Raw genomic sequence first — 16,778 nt, forward strand, 5'->3', positions numbered from 1 at the left:
TCGAAAATAAAGGGGCTTTTCATTCTATCTACAACAATTTTAGATGGTAAATATACAAATTAGACCCGTTTTTCTAAAGATTTAAGTTTTTTACTGACCATAATTACATATTTACTGCTCATTTTTAATTTTTTACTGCCCATTTTGAATTTTTTACTGCTTGTTTGTTTTTTGCCATTCCTAATTAGAGGTTTTTACACAACTACTTTCAATAAGCTCCCTAATTTAAAATTTAATTTAACATTTCAGTTTTGTAATGTTTTACAAACACTGTTGACGAGCATTTTTCTCTTTTACAAACATTTATTCGTACATTTTTATTTGTCTGACGAAAGGTTGCGAACGAATATGAAAATTTTACGAACAATTTTTGTGTATTTACCAGGATTTACGAATAAAATTATAAAACAACAAAAAATGCTCGTTGATTGCTCGTGTTATGAACAATGTTCGTGAAAATATTAACAAATAATTTGTCATTACGAAAGTCTATGTAATTTTGTTTATTTATTTTAGTCAAAAATTTGTGAATTTAAGCACCAATGAACTTTTTTCGTTCCCTGGAATCAAAAAATTACAAAAAAGCTCCGTATTCGAGCTTAAATTGATTGTAACGCCTGTAGTCCAGGCAATACCTATTTTTTTATTTAAATGGAAGAGCATATAACACTTTAACCCTTTAACGACGAGACACTTTTTACGGAACGAAAATCAACAATAAAAATTAAACTGAGAAACATAATCAATGATAAGTCTTATATTTTGGAAAGTCCAACAGAGTCTGATTCGATGTATTTTGTGCTTCTATGAACGATAGGGACAAAAATAGTCCAAAAAATTAAGTAATTTTTCTGACAATATCAATGAATAATATTTTTCGCTTTAATGAAAAATATTGCGTATGAGTATTGTAGTTTTTATTGCCAAAAGGGTTTTGCTTATAAAAAATTGGAAGTATAAAAAATAAATAAAATAAATAATGAATTTGAGATTTTAAAAATTCGCCATTTTTGAGCATAAATATTTACTACATAGCAAATAGCTAGAGACTTGCAAAAAATATTCTACATTCTTTCAACCTTCTACTTTACAATTACGTACAGACAAAAGAAAAAAATAACTTTAGGTAGTTAGGAAAAATTATTTTCTTTATGGGACACCGGTCACCGGTGTTCCAATCGTCCTTAAAGGGTTAAAACTGATGAGGTTTGTGAGGCCGGCACCAGAGGCGCTGCAGTCTCATATAATATCAAAAGTTAATGGAAATATGCTTATTAATACATTTCACAATTAACAAAGGTCTTTGGCAAACATGGTCAGAGCGTGCCCAAGAAACAATTTTCTCTTAATATAGTCTTATAGAATTCCTTAAGTAAGGCACTATAGAACAAAAAATCTTTTTATTTACTTATAGCGCTCTTGGTTCCATCACTGAGATTACTATAAGTAAAGTGGCGCACTCTTAAGGATCTTAAGAGCTTCTATAGGAATTTCAACAGAAAATTCGCACTTAAAGTCTTTTAAAAGTGCACTAAAAGACTTGTTTCATACTTGGTTCTATAAGGCAGCTATTTTGCTTCTTGGGTGTGCTCTCATAGCTCAGTGGTTTAGAGTACTCGCCTAGACAGTAAGGAGTTCTGTGTTCAAGCCTAGGTAGGGGCAGGAGTTTTTCCTGTCACTACTTTGGAATAAATTGGGAATTGGATGTCACATGATCTCTTTTATTTCAAAGGTTGTCCAATTCAAAGGTGGTTCAGTTCCCCCTAATTTAGCCTTGAGTTAGATTTGTGATTCTACGGCCACTGCCGTCTTAGCGTTGATAAGCAACCTACTACGGAGTAAAACGGACATAAATTAAAATTTGTTTTAATTATGTTGAATGAATAGTAAAAAGCACATGTTAATTTTCTACTGTTCGAAATACTACTGTATCTTTGACAAACAATATTCAAAAGTACAAAGTAACTTAACTTTTTTTAATATTCGTTTTTATTGAATGTATTTTAATAAGAACAGATAACCTCATTTTCTAAAACAATAAAAAATCCTCAAGATTATTCATTAAAACTCCATGATTGATAGTTTTCTCTATATTCTCCCATATTTAATGAAAAATAATGCAAAAAAAAACCCTCACTGTAAATTCACCGAAACACAAAAATAGCTTTTCACTTAAGAGATCACTCTGCAAAAAAAGCCCCACCATGAAATTGTGGGTGATCTTAATGACTTTGGCTTCTTAAAACATTGGATGAGATTTCTTATGATTAATCACACGAATAAATCAATCTGAAATATACCAGATTTTTTAGATATGGGAAAGAATGAGATTCTTAAGATACCTTTGGCCAAAAGGAGATGGTACCATGTGTTCAAAATTCATTTGCAATGGTCTCTGATAGACACTGAATGATCTTCCTGAGAGAAGAATTGCAACATCCCAGGAACTTGATGCAAAAGAGATGGGCACAAAAAAAAGTTCATCAATGGATGATGGTGGAATATAATTGAGGGAGAGAAAAAGCAGCAGGAAGCCTTAAAGAGCCAATTCCCACACATCTGGTCAGAAATTCTTCTCTTCCCCTGAAGATTCCTTTTCGTGGATACAAAAGGCCATGGGATTCCACCCTGAAAGGACTTGCAGTTTTTTGCGATCTTCCTTTTTTTTCGAGAGCAAAAGAAAAATCCATGTAGCCAAAAATCATGTTTACTGCCAAACAGTCTCAACAATGATGCAATGCGTTTCTTTTCGGATTCTTATTTCATGATTTCCAGGATGGAAATTGACACAATTGATGCCTGGATTAAATTGAGAACTTCTGTGAGTGGCCTTCAAGGGTCACCTGAACAGAATTCTTGTCCTCCCTGAGGCGATCACCGAATCTCGTTTGCCGCAATCAAGAACCCGTTGGCCAAAGGGCTCTTCTTAATTTTTTTTTTAAATATTGGCAATTTTGCAGGCGGAGAGAAAGGTTTCGGCCACATCAGAAGTTCACATTGATTTTTCTTCATGTTCGATCTCGCTTGATCATTAAGTGGATCTTGCAGGAGGTCTCGGAGACAAAAAGCGGGGTAATTTTCTCCAAGAGATCGATCAAATTGGTCCAAGTGGATCGCGAGAAGTGATTTTTACCTTGTTTGGGAAGTGATCGTGAACAAATAGAAATCAAAGGGTAAATGAGTTGAGTGACTTTCTGAATTGATCATTTCTTGAGATACAGTATACAGTACACTCTCGCTAATTCGGCTCTTTTAAAATCGGGGTACATTTTAATTCGGGCGGCAGATAAATTCGAAAAAAGTTTGTTGACATTTTCCAAATTCGGTTATTATTATCAAATGAAGCAAATATGCTCAAATTCGTCATGATTTGTTTTAGTTTTCATGTGATTTTGCATTATTAAGAAGTTTTCATGAAATTGATAATAGCAATGAGCATGCAAAATCAATATGAGAAATGCAGATAAACAAAAAATCGTTGTATTTCAAACAATTTGACGCCCGAATTTCTCTCTAATTCGGTTGACATTTCAGTCCCAAATGCCCGAATTTGAGAGAGTGTACTGTATGCCTGTTGATTATTAAATGTAAATGACATTTTGTTTAATTTATAAATTAAATTATATTTAAAAAAATAGGTTTTCGAAGAAAAGTTGTCAAAGTGTCCTAGCTTTGCAGAATCTTGTATCTCATGAGATAGAGGTCCTCAAAAATTTTTGAACATCCCAAATTCGCATTGAAAAATCAAAGAAGGAGTGAATTGTGTTGGTAAGTCCTAGATATTTCTTAAAGCATATCCGAAAATGGAAGAAATTGCTGGAGCCAAATTCAAAATTAAATCTCATTTTATTTAAATCGAATTAGAATTAGGCTCTCCAGAATGGATGAAAGTTAGTCTTCGAAAATTCAATGTTGGACATGTTTTCGAACAGACGTATCATGAACACTGTGGTACCTTGACAGGTTTATATATATATATATGATTTAACATTTGAAGAGTTTATGAATGTGACAGAACGAGAGCAAGGAATAAATATAGTTAAAAGATAATATTGGTTTATTATTAATCATTTCCCTGGAATTAGAGGATATCACCTTGTGGCGTGAGTACCACAAACACAATGAACGAAATGTTCACCTGAGCTTAATCGTAGAGGCCGTTTTCGAAATAATCCAGAACACATAGTTTTGGATGGACGAAATGAAGTCAAGATCAAAAGTCGATATCTCTTACCGTTTAAAATCTGCCCTGATAACAAGCTTTCGAACAAAAACAAGAGAAATATTAAAGAAAGACAAATTAATTACGACTAGGGGAGATTGGGGCATAAAGTTCAAATCGAAAAATTCAAAATTCAATATCTTCCAAGGTTAAGAAGATAGCGGCTCAATTTTTTCTATAGATAGCCTCCATAGATATTCTTCAATGTCGTAAGTTTCTTAGATTTCGAACAATGAATTTAGAAAATAAAAAATATCGAAATTTTTAGCCCTATTTTTGAAATATTCTCCTTGCAGAAGATAACAATTATTACCTACTTATTTTCCAAAATTGATGCACTGGTGAATATTTCCTAAATAATTTGGATTTCTTGAATACGAACCCGCTATCTATTTTAGAATTTCAAAAAAGTTTCTTTTTCTCCAAAAATCCTTGTATTAAAAATGACCACTTGGGGTAAAAAGTAACAAAAGGTATACAGCAAAAAGGAACAAAAAATCGAAGCAATTTCTGATGTCTCACGACGAAAAGAAACTTTTGTGTGTTTTTTTTTCTAAAATAGCTTGAAAACCGCTTTCCTCGTTTTCTCACTTTTCTCGCAGAGAAAACGGTGTTTTACAAAGATGTAGATGAATAAATTCTGTATGAAAATATGTCCTCTAGGTATTTTTTCAAATTTATGGAAGCCCGTAATGAAGCGAATCAAAATTTGCCCCAGCATTTTTGAGAATGGTCACAAAATTACCTTTTAGAAATCGGCTTGATAAACGTGTTTCCTTACCAAATATTACTTTCACAAAGTTGTAGAGCGGAAAATTTCCTATAAAACTGCGCTAAATTTGAAATTTTGAAACGCTCGAGTAGCTTGTAAAAAAATGAAATATCCGTTTTGTGACTTTTTGCCCCAGTCTCCCCTATAGATTCATTGCTAGTTGAAACTGATACAGCCGGTATGGAAATTTCAAGATCTGTCCAAAAAATCCAAATTTAAATAAATCGGTTAAGAAACAGGCCCTTCACACTGATTTGAATTTTGACTTTCGAAAATTTGAAGTTGAGAATTTTTCGATAATAGGCGTCTTTACGAAACTAAATCGAAATTTAACAAAATCAGTTGGAAATTTGGTCTTCCAGTAGGGGAATTCTGTAATTTTCGTGGCATTGCATGAGTTCGAAACCTGACAATGCCATTCGAGCCTTTTCTGTCATATCATATGAGTTCGAAAATGCAATTCATTGAATTTTTAATGAAATCCCTTTACTTGATGAATTTAGGAAAATACAGTACGTCTTGGTTGATTTGTTTAACAACATTCATTGTTATTTGAATTGCCAGAAATCTTAAATATGTGACTTCTGACAATGCCACGTGAGCTGAAATGGCAATGTCACGGCTACAGAATCGCATTTTTGAAAAAGCTCTCCTAAGATTCGAACCCAATTTGTCATATAGTATTGCCAGAGGGTTACAGAATTCCCCTCCAGAGCAGTCAAACTTTAATCTTCGAAAATTTCATGTGAACGATGTGAACAATTTTTTCGGTCATAGATGTCTAATGGCCATAGGTATCTAAATGAAAAAAATCGTTGATGTGTTTTCTAAATAAATAAAAAAAATGTTTTTGAAGGATTAAGATAGGTAGGGGAAAAAGCTAGAAACGTCATGAGACAATTTTAACTTATGAAGAGATCGTCGAAAAGTGGAATTCGATATTGCTTGCGGTACAGTAGAGTCTCGTTATAGTCCATATTTGGTTTCAGATTTGACACTTGGGTCGCACTATAGTCCATGTAATTTTTTAAAATTATCAACGACTTTTAGTATTGAAATTGCTCGACGGCTTCCACTTTCTTTGCGATTGTGGTACTTGTCCTTGCTCTCTTCATTATGGATCACAATTATCACAACTACTTAATAAAGTTTGCCAAAAATATTAAAATAATTATGCTTGTTGCGTACAAAAAACATAACCTAACATAAAATCAGTGTTTTGAAATCAACGGTCGATAAATTGTGGACTATAGAGCGATGGCCTATAGCGAGACTCTACTGTATTAGTAATTTTGTGAAATTCAAATTCAAATTGTGCTATTCAATTTTTTTCTGTGCATAATAAGATCACTATTAGATCACCATTAGAGTTCGATCAGCTTAAAATGCGAACGCTTTCGCCCTCTATTTGCTATCCAACAAGTAGATTTTCATGTTTCACTATCTTGGGGAGAGACCTAAAGTCGAATTTCTCGATTTTCAATCCAAACACTAAAATTCACTCCACACGAGATCAGCGATCGCAAGAGTTGCTTTGGAAAGAGACTTGGAGGGAGGGACGATGAGGTCTTTGGTCCATTTGTTGGCTGCTGCTGCAGCTTCCCATGAATGAAAAAGCCTCTCCACAGACTCCGTCTTGGATCAAAAGATTGACTCTGTGTTGGGCTGCGATTTCTTTGAAGCCATCTCTTGTATTGGGCTCCGGACTGTTGGTGTGCAGAGAGCAAACAGGTTTCTGATTGAATTTCACACAGAGTTGTCCATAAACGATGGCATCACCTTTTTCTACCATTCATTTTTCTTACCGTGATCGCGCACCTGAAACCTTGGATGGATTTATATTTCGTGCATACACTCACAACTATTGGCATTCCATTCACTCCTCCACAAATTTCCAAACAAATCAGCACCTCTTTGTTCCTTATCAGTTGGATGTGTGAATTCAAAAAATTCAAATTTCAAAAAAGGAAAAAAAATACTGATAAGATAAACTACGTCACGGAACACTAATCACTCTGAGACAGACTTTTCTTGTGGCCTCTCGCCTCATTCACACTCTCTAATCATCTGCGTGACAATCTCCAAGATCCTTCCCACAGCATAATCCATGGTGCAACAAAAAAAGCAATCCCAAAAGAGCTGGGAAACGCCTCACGATCTCTGAGCTCAAGAACGTGAAAGAAATCCTCAATTTGACAATCTCACATTTGAATTCTCCTCAGACGGTCGTCTGATGCTTCTGGGAGATTACACAAGCCCCAATCGACGTCTTAAGTCCATCAGGATGGGCTTAAATAAAGCGATCAAGAGGACCAGACCCAAAGTCTCAAATTCCAAGAATGCATTATAATGTTCGGGGATTTTTTCCGGATTAAATGCAGCTTGGCATAAAAATTTCAGTTATGGAGGGGGCTTTTTATGATCGTAAGTGCGATCAGCCAAATCGAGGGAAAGATCGCAAGATCGCGAATTTTTAATAAGTATTTTTATATATTAACATGCAAAGAGGAAACTAACTATTAATTATATATCAAAATCTTTAAAAAAGCCAGATTATTTTTCGAAAAAATAGTACAAAAGAATAAAAAAAAAACATCCTAAGTCGTTATAATTTATGGATCAAAACTGAATAGAAGACTCAAACGAGCTAGAAGAGCACATGAGAATAGAATTAGAGAATTATGTAAAATACAAATAAATAATAAATATTTGAAAGGAATTCAAAAATTCCATAGATTTCGGACGATGAAGAAAATGGTTTGTGATCTTAAGTATTGAAGATCATCACGGTCGAGGAGACGAACTTAATGGTACCGGTACATCCTTTAGATAAGAAAAAGTTTCATGAAATCTAAATTTAAAACCTTTTCTTTCTCAAACGTTTGAATTGAATTTATTGTGAAGTACAAAAGAAGAAGAAGAGTGTGAATTCAATAGGATAGACATATGCTGAATTTTTGAGAAAGAAAGAGATCTGAATTTTGATTTCATGAAATTTTTCTAATCTAAAAAATATGTTAGAGCCCTAAAACCTCTGGCACACCTTTTAGCTCGGTATAATTTCATGAAATCAAAATTCTTTATTTCTCAAAAGATTTGCATAAGTCTGTTCCAATCTTTCAGTCTCAAAATTGGACTGAACTATATTTAATTTGTTGTGATACTTAAAAGAAGAAGAAGAGTGCGAAAGAGTAGGATAGACATAAGAAAAGCTTTTAAAAAGGAAAGGGATGTGAATTTTGACTATATGAAATCTTCCTAATCTAATAGGTGTGCCAGAGCCATAAAAATGTAAATTAAAATTTATGCCTCTGGCACAACTTTTAGCTTGGTATAATTTCATGAAATCAAAATTCGCATCTGTTTCTTTCTCAAAAGTGGATTGAACTAAATTGAATTTCTTATGATGTACAGAAGAAGAAGAAGATTACGGATGTGGATTTCGATTACAGGAAATTTTCCTGATCTAAAAGGTGTGCCGAAGCCATTAGGTTCAATAAACAGGAGATAAATAAAAATAAAGGATATATAAGAAATATTTGCAATATAATGGCTCCTGAACATCTTCTAGATTAGGAAAATTTCATGAAGACAAAATTCACATTCTTTTCTTTCCCACGAGTTTTACAAGAGTCTAAGTCACTTTCTTGCACTATTTTTTTCTATTTATCACAACAAATTCAACATAATTCTATTTATTTTCGAGACCAAATGAATGGGATAGACATATGCAAAACGTTTGATAAAGATAGGCATGTGAATTTTGATCTCAATGAGTTTTCTATCCTAAAAGATGTACAGGAGTCAGAAAGATTTAACTTAAATATGTAAAAATCCTTTTTAAGACCATAGAAAGAGATTTAGAAAAAACTACTGATTACTTCTGGAAACCTTAATCGATGTACCCAATTTGTTAACAATTCAGAATTCGGCTCCCAAGAAATGCAAAGCACCAGAAACCTGACATTTTCGAGCACCGAAAGCTCTGGGAAATAAAAGTTTTTTTTTTATTCTGGCCTGAACTTTCCCATCCGACGATCACCGGATTATTGTTTTTGGTAAATTACGTCTGTCCCTTATCCCATACCAAATCGATGAATTTTAGTTCAACCATCGTAAAATGAAATCAATCTGTAGAATTATAAATTAGTGGAAAATTGAAAAGTTTAGAAGTGATTTCAGATCCTTAGACCTCAAATATACTCAGGCTTATCCTCGATATTATTTAGCTTGTACAATTAATCTGTGACTCTACCTAAACTGAAATCTACTTTAAGCATTCGATGAAGAATCAGAAATTCTTTGCACAAATTTCCTTTCTTAAATATTTTTGAGGATTAAGTCTACTTCATTCTATTGAAATTGTGTCTTTGGGTTTTTAATCAAGGATAAAATTTGTTTGTCTCTTTCTATCAAATTGAAATTGAATTTTCTTGTCAAAAATAAAAAGTATGCAAAATCCTGCAGATATTCTATGGCAACCCTAATCGATGAATCGTGTTTTGACAGCTGCGATACTAAAATTAACTCAATAAATTCCATAGTAATGAAGAAAAAGACAAATGAAATTGTACATAACTTACTGCTTCCTGATGACTAACTAAACTAAGCGTTTCTTGTACGAAAACTAAAGTTCAGCAGTGTTTTTAATAAATTTGTGAGCAAGAAAATTTGACAGATTTAAATTAACATTCATCTGACAAATGAATTTTATTGAAATTGAAATTCTCTAGATTGTAAAACTTTCGTTGAATTAAAAATTGAACGAAAGAGTTTGACAGCGTGAGATTCTGCAGTCATCTATTGATTTCGAATTTCGACGAGTTTTCGATTAATTTTATGTATGATAAAGATGGCTATAAAATATTCCTTTAATTCTGAGATAAATCGCATCTTAAAAGTCGATTTGTGTTTTTCGATAGAAATCTTTAATTAAATAAAATATTTAAAAGAATTTCTGCCATTTGGAGGTTTAAAAGTTCACTGTGTGCCAACCATGCCTACATTCCCCTAAAATTTTAATGCTGAATTTTATAATTTTATTTGATAATTTACTATTGTATGGTAAATTTTATATAGGGTAGAGTCAGTACTTTTCGCCACCATTAAGCTTTAGGGGCCTCGTAAGGTGTGATATTTTTGTCAGACTAAAATGATTTTTTGTATAAAGATACTTTGAAGCAATATCTATCTATATAACTAGGATACGTCTCGAAAATTTTAGAGAATCTCATTAAAAAATATGCATTTTCCCCAATTATTCTTGTTTCAGTACTTTTCGCCACCTGTTTTAAAACGAATTTCAATTAATTAAGAGACGTAATAACGTATCGGGATATTAGAACAGAACATGTTATGAGTGTTGAAATGCTACTTTTTCTTAAATGCCTTAAATTAGTTGTTTTATATTAGGTGGCGAAAAAGTGCTTACAGTGGGTGTCAAAAGTTTGTTACGGCTTGTATTTTCAGGAAACCAAGTGGAAAAAAAGATAGAAAAAAATACTTTTTAAAATTTTTCTTTTTGCAAATTGGTTGCCTGTCATCCGTAGATCTTATATATGTATTTTATAAATTATCATAAATCTTATTTCATATGAAAAATAATTGTTTGCCAAATGTTGATTATTTTTTTGCGTCAAAAGTTTGTTACGTCTATTGGAAATGTATAGAATTTCCATTCTATAAGACCTCTTAAAGGTGAGAGACAAAAGACGGTTGGATTTTGAACATGCATGGAGGGAGAGAGAAAGAGGAAAAAGTGGTGAATAAGATCAGCTGGAAAGTAGGGGAAATGAGCGGGATCTTTGGCATTACGTAAGACTTGATTTTTGTAAAGAGACGTGAGGAGAAAAGTTATCAGTTTATTTAGTGAATTTTTATAAAAATATTAACTTTAAAATACAGAAAAACGACAGTGACGTAGAGTTAAACTGTGTTCAGTCTAATAGTGGAGAAGTTGGTGTAAATAAATAATTGGTGAAGGTGATAATTGTGTTTTTCTGCTGTGGTGCACTTGGTGAAGGGCATTAGGCGGTCATCAAGGAAAATTCTTCTGGAAAAGCCAGCCGCCTACGTTCCGGATCACTTGAATACATTTAATAAAGGAATATATATTTCCAGGTACGTGAATATCACAAACGGTAGAAGGAAGCCCAAGAAACACACAGTCCCTGACAGATTTATAACACCACAATATATTTATAGGTAAACTGGGCAGGAAGAAGAGGGTATTAGATATCACAGAATCCTATCACAGAGAAATTATTGTTTACCACAGGTAATTCTCCACAGGAAAAATACCTCAAAAAGATGAAATGCGTGCGACTAACATCTTTTAATCCAGTTATATTTTAAAGTTATGTCATTTAATAAGAAAATAGTACATTCGCACTTTTTTTAAATTTTCAGTGGTTAATATATGCATATAAACAAAATGATAAATAATAAGAAATAAAATGATTTTTGTTAATTTAAAATTTAGGCCAAAATAGCAAGTTTCAAAAACTTAAAAGAAGAGAAATTGTTCAGAAACACTCCCGGAATAAATCTGCGTCATAAATTTTCGGTATGAATGGAAAATCTCTACAGGATGCACATAAAATCGCCAAAATTCATTGTGATAAAATATAAGTACATGTGGAAAATGCTACTGGCCAGACACAGGGTTTGACTCAGAAGGTTTATAACTGCATTGTAAGTATCTCTGATAGTGACCCCATGATATCTGTTCCAAAAATTCAGAGTCAGTTGGTTACCGAAGGCATACAGGTCGCTACTGTTACAAAAGTCAATATGAAATTCCAAAAGATCGTGAGAATGTTTGAATGGTCCTTAAAATTTTACGGGTAGGCAAGACTAATGTGGATAAAATGTTGCAAATTAACTTTTTAACGTGTTTTAAGTAGAAATACAACTTTTTAATCATATTGGACTTGCTTACCCATGAAATCCCGTAAGTCAGTCAACCATTCTCGACATTTTTTTCAATTTCATCTTGATTTTAGTAATAGTAGCGACCTGTATGCCTTCGGTAATCAACTGACTCTGAATTTATGGAACAGATATCATGGGGTCACTATCAGAGATACTTATAATACAGTTATAAACCATCTGAATCAAACCCTGTGTCTGGCCAGTAGTGTTTTCCACATATACTTATATTTTTTCAACATAAATTTTGACCATTTTATGTACATCCTGTAGGGATTTTCCATTCATACCGAAAATTTATGACGCAGATTCATTCCGGGAGTGTTTCTGAACAATTTCTCTTTTTTTAAATTTTTGTAACTTGCTATTTTGGCCTAAATTTTAAATTAACAAAAAAACATTTTGTTTCTTATTATTTATCATTTTGTTTATATGCATATATTGACCATTGAAAATTTTAAAAATGTGTGAATGTACAATTTTCTTATCAAATGACATAACTTTAAAATATAACTGCATTAAAAGAAGTTAGTTGCACGCATTTCATCTTTTTGAGGTACTTTTCCAATTGACGTAACAAACTTTTGACGCAAAAAAAAATCAACATTTGGTAAACAATTATTTTTCATATGAAATAAGATTTATGATAATTTATAAAATACATATATAAGATCTACGGATGACAGGCAACCAATTTGCAAAAGGAAAAATTTTAAAAAGTATTTTTTTCTATCTTTTTTCCACCTGGTTTCCCAAACATACAAGCCGTAACAAACTTTTGACACCCACTGTACATGGCGAAAAGGGCTGACTCTACCCTAAAAAGTATTTTTAGTAGGAGGAAGTGGGGCACCTTTGAAATTGGGATTTTTCTCCAGTGTTTAAGTGGAACTGAGGAACATCATAATGTAATTTAGCTTTTCAATCTGTTTGTACAGCTAAATTATATCACTATAAGGCTCAATTTTATTCGAAAATGGATGAAAAATCCCAATTTCAAAGGTATCCCACCTTCAGAGGTGCCTCACTTTCCCCTATTATGTTGCATTAACAACAAATTGGTTGTTATGCTTTTGATATTTGCGCCATTTACAGAGTTAACCTTTCAGAAAAATTATATTAAAATGACAAGTAGTTTTAGTACAGTTGCTGATACAAGCCAAGATATTCTTATCAATCAATTTTATAAAGTACAACGTTGTTTTTATCAATTGTTTGTTGTTGTATCCTCCTTTTTATGATTTTTGGGTTTAAATTGTTTCTGAACTTAATAACTACTATCTATTTAGATGTATATACCTTTTTTATAAATTGTTTTTCTTAACTAAAGCATGATATAATCGATATATTACAGTTACGGCAATAGTCCATTTAAGCGACGATGTCTTTATCATTTAATTTAATTCAGTAAATCTCTAACAGTTTCTCTCTTATCAGAAAAATGATCTCTCAAATAACTGAAGATCAGTGATCGTAACAAAAACTTTCTTTCACCAAGTAAATCTCTTATCTATGAAATTGTTTAATGAACTTCCATCGAAAAAACAAACAAATTGATTTTAGAACAAATAATTTCACAAAACCAGTCAAACGACAAGTTTTTTATTAGTTTCTTTTGTTTCTTCCCAGCGAAGCGTACGACAAAACTCTCAAAGATCCTTCACCTCTTATCAAGTTAGGAGTATTTATGAGATTTTTAGAAAAATAAATCAAGGCTTTATCTCAGAATACTAAATGTAGTTTAAAAAATTACGATGCTCTGGCAAGATCGTGATGAAGATGCCAGAAAAAAAATCGCAAGAGTAAGCAGTTAAAAAATTGCTGATCATAAATAACTCGGCTTATCACATTTAACAAGAATTTTTAGGAGTCTCACAAATAGACGTGATTTGAGAAAGTTCTCAGAAATATTCCACGATCACAAACGTGACTTTTTGCGCCAAAAAAACATTTGTTATAAAATGTCAAGATGGGTGGGAAACACCTCCAAGTTCGGAGGCAAATGTCTCAAATTGATCTTTGGAATGAATTCTGATTATTCAGGGAATTTGTTGAGCATTCATGAGCTGAAATATCAGAAGTGGGATCAGTGATCTTTCCACTACAGCGTCGCAATCTTGGCACTTGTCCAGCGATCTCGGGATCGAATGCAAATTGCTTGGGCATTGGGTTTTTCTTTTGGCGGGAAAATGTATCCTCTTACCTTTCATATCCTGCTCCTCAATGAAAGCCGCACATTTTCCAGCAACGAGAAAAATCGCCAAAACGCAGAGTGATCGGTAATCCGTCATTTTATCTCCGGTTTTGGTCGTTTGGCTAATTCTCCCCAAAACACCTGAACTTTCTCTATCGCACCGATATTTCGTAATTTTGCACAGAAACCTTTTATTTAACTACTTTTTTTTCCAAGTGAAAACTTGCACTATTGACACTCAAGTGGCACAATACACAACACACGCAAAAAGCACATTTTACAGCCACTATAAATCTTTTCAAGATCGCTCTACACTATGTTTTATTATTCACAATATTATCTTGCAATTGTTACTAAAAAAAAAAACTAAATATAATAAAAAAAACACATAGGCACCTTTTCTATCTCCAATTCTTTTTTTTATTTCTCCCTTTCTTGTTCACTCTCTCACGGAAAGTTTGGTGAGAAGTTTTCTGGATGGAACAAAAAGTAGAACTCTTTTCTCGATCACAACACACCCAAAGAAATAATCCACTATTATTTCATCTTTTCCAGAACAGATGAAGTAGTTTCTCTGTAGGTCAGAAAATTCACTTGGATGTCAGGTGGATTGATAAAATCCTCCGTGGATTTTTCGCACTTGCACAGAAATTGCACCAAACGCGCTTTACCACTGAAGAATTGGTAAACAAAAACACGAGATGGACAACAAAGAAGAACAACTCACGCAGCTCAGAGACCAACAACGAATGACGGCATCGCGCCAAGTAACAAGTGCGCCAACCCCGCATTTCAGGGACTGCAGCGCCGAAGCTTTCACCAGCGGTGGTTATCGGTACTTAAACAGAAGCTTTCAACCAAAAACTTCTGCTTTATCTTTCAAGTTTTATAGACGTTGGATTCAAAACTTTTTTATAACTTTGATCTACAGATATAAAAGATTTACAAAGTCTCCAAAAAGCTGTTAATAAGTCATTGTATTCTGGGAGATCAGTAGGGGAAAGCGAACTACCTTCGAACGGCTCAAGTTTCGGACAATTCAATTTTTACAACACATTGAAAGAAATGATTTGCGCGAAGCATAAAGCATCCGAAGGTAGCGCGCTTTCCCCTAATGGCTGCTGATGAGCTGATTTAGACTAATAAATCAGTAAGAAGTTCATACTCGACTTTGAATTCAAAAAGATGACTTCCATTTTGTATATCATAAAAGATTACTGGAAACAGTTCTGAATGATCACAAAACTCTTCAAAAAGCTGCTAAACAGTTATCTTGTTCAAGAAAATCACTCAGCTAACAAATAAAGTACTTATTAAGTACTTAATAAGTACTTAATTTAATGTTATTGCAATCCACTAATTTTAAATACCGTAGCATAGTAAGCGAAATTAAAATAGGAACATAAGTAGTCTGTAGGTTCCATCCATTTAACGCTTTAACTCTTTCGTCTCTTTTGGGACTGTAGTACCCAAAGAAGCATATGCATATTCTATGAAAAACAATGTTTTTTAATTATTCAGAACTGATAAAAATCCGATTCTTGTGGATGATTACAAACTATAAGGATGTCCAAATGTAAGATATTTTTTGTAGGACCTCAATTAATTCCTGAGCTTAGATATTTTTGATTAAAAATCGTGAAATTGGCTTGCAGCATATGCTGCGGTCCGGAAAGAGTTAAGGACGATTGGAACACCGGTGTCCCATAAAGAAAATAATTTTTCCTGACTACCCAAAGTTATTTTTTTTCTTATGTCTGTACATAATAGTAAAATTAAAGGTTTAATTAATCTAGAATATTTTTTGCAAGTCTCTAGCTATTTGATATGTAGTAAATATTTAAGCTTAAAAATGACGAATTTTTAAATTCTGATATTGAAAAATGATGTTAATTATTTTTTATACTTCCAATTTTTGTTAAGCAAAACCGTTTTGGAAAAAGAAACTACAATACTCAAACGTAATATTTTTCATTAATCCTCTAGCAGTGTTTTCTTTAATATCCAAAAAAAGGAGTTAAATAATTTTGTCTAGGGTAATTAATGGTCCACTGAATTAAAAAAAAACCATCCATTCTTTATTATCTCTTTCCGTTTGGGCGCCAGGCAAGAAAAGGTAAAGACCGCCTCCAGGCGGTCATATCCGTTTAAGGCATAAAAAGACTGAAATATTTTAATTGAAAAATAGTGAACAAATAGTAAAATAAATTAATTTTAAACGTTTTTTATGGATGATAAATGATAATTTTTAGGAAAAAAAACGTTTATAATTTTTATATTTAGACGTTAATGAAGCTCAAAGTGTTTCAATAATACTGATTATAAACTAATAGGTCGCAGGCTAGGTATGAAAACGTCACCTTCTTGTATAATTTGAAGGTCCTTTGAAATACATTGCTCATCTTCTGGTTTTATTTCACGATCTGGGACAGTAAAGGACGAATTAGGGAACTCATCATCACTGTTGAAGTCTGTTTCTTTATCAATTTCGATTAATTCGCAGAAATCGACCATTTTACTCATTCTGGATAGTCTTCGTGTAATCTCAATTGTTTTCCATGATTAATATATTGCAAAATAATAATATATTATACTAGAACAAACAAAACAATTAAATAAAAAATCTGTAATTTTTGAAAATTTTACCCTTGAACGGATAA

The 16,778-nt window shown here is 32.7% G+C and overlaps 1 protein-coding gene across 1 annotated transcript in view; it reads right to left on the reverse strand.

Annotated features, from left to right (window-relative positions):
* LOC129800426 (epidermal growth factor receptor) overlaps positions 1-14,869 on the reverse strand; it is a 197,486-nt gene extending 182,617 nt beyond the window's left edge. Inside the window, exon 1 of the mRNA XM_055844781.1 lies at positions 14,128-14,869. Coding sequence (XP_055700756.1) covers positions 14,128-14,215 — 88 coding nt within the window. The 5' untranslated portion in view covers positions 14,216-14,869. The remainder of the gene's footprint in view (positions 1-14,127) is intronic.
* Between the last annotated feature and the right edge of the window lie 1,909 nt (positions 14,870-16,778).

The sequence above is a fragment of the Phlebotomus papatasi genome, chromosome 2, assembly GCF_024763615.1.
Source record: "Phlebotomus papatasi isolate M1 chromosome 2, Ppap_2.1, whole genome shotgun sequence".
NCBI lineage: Eukaryota > Metazoa > Arthropoda > Insecta > Diptera > Psychodidae > Phlebotomus > Phlebotomus papatasi.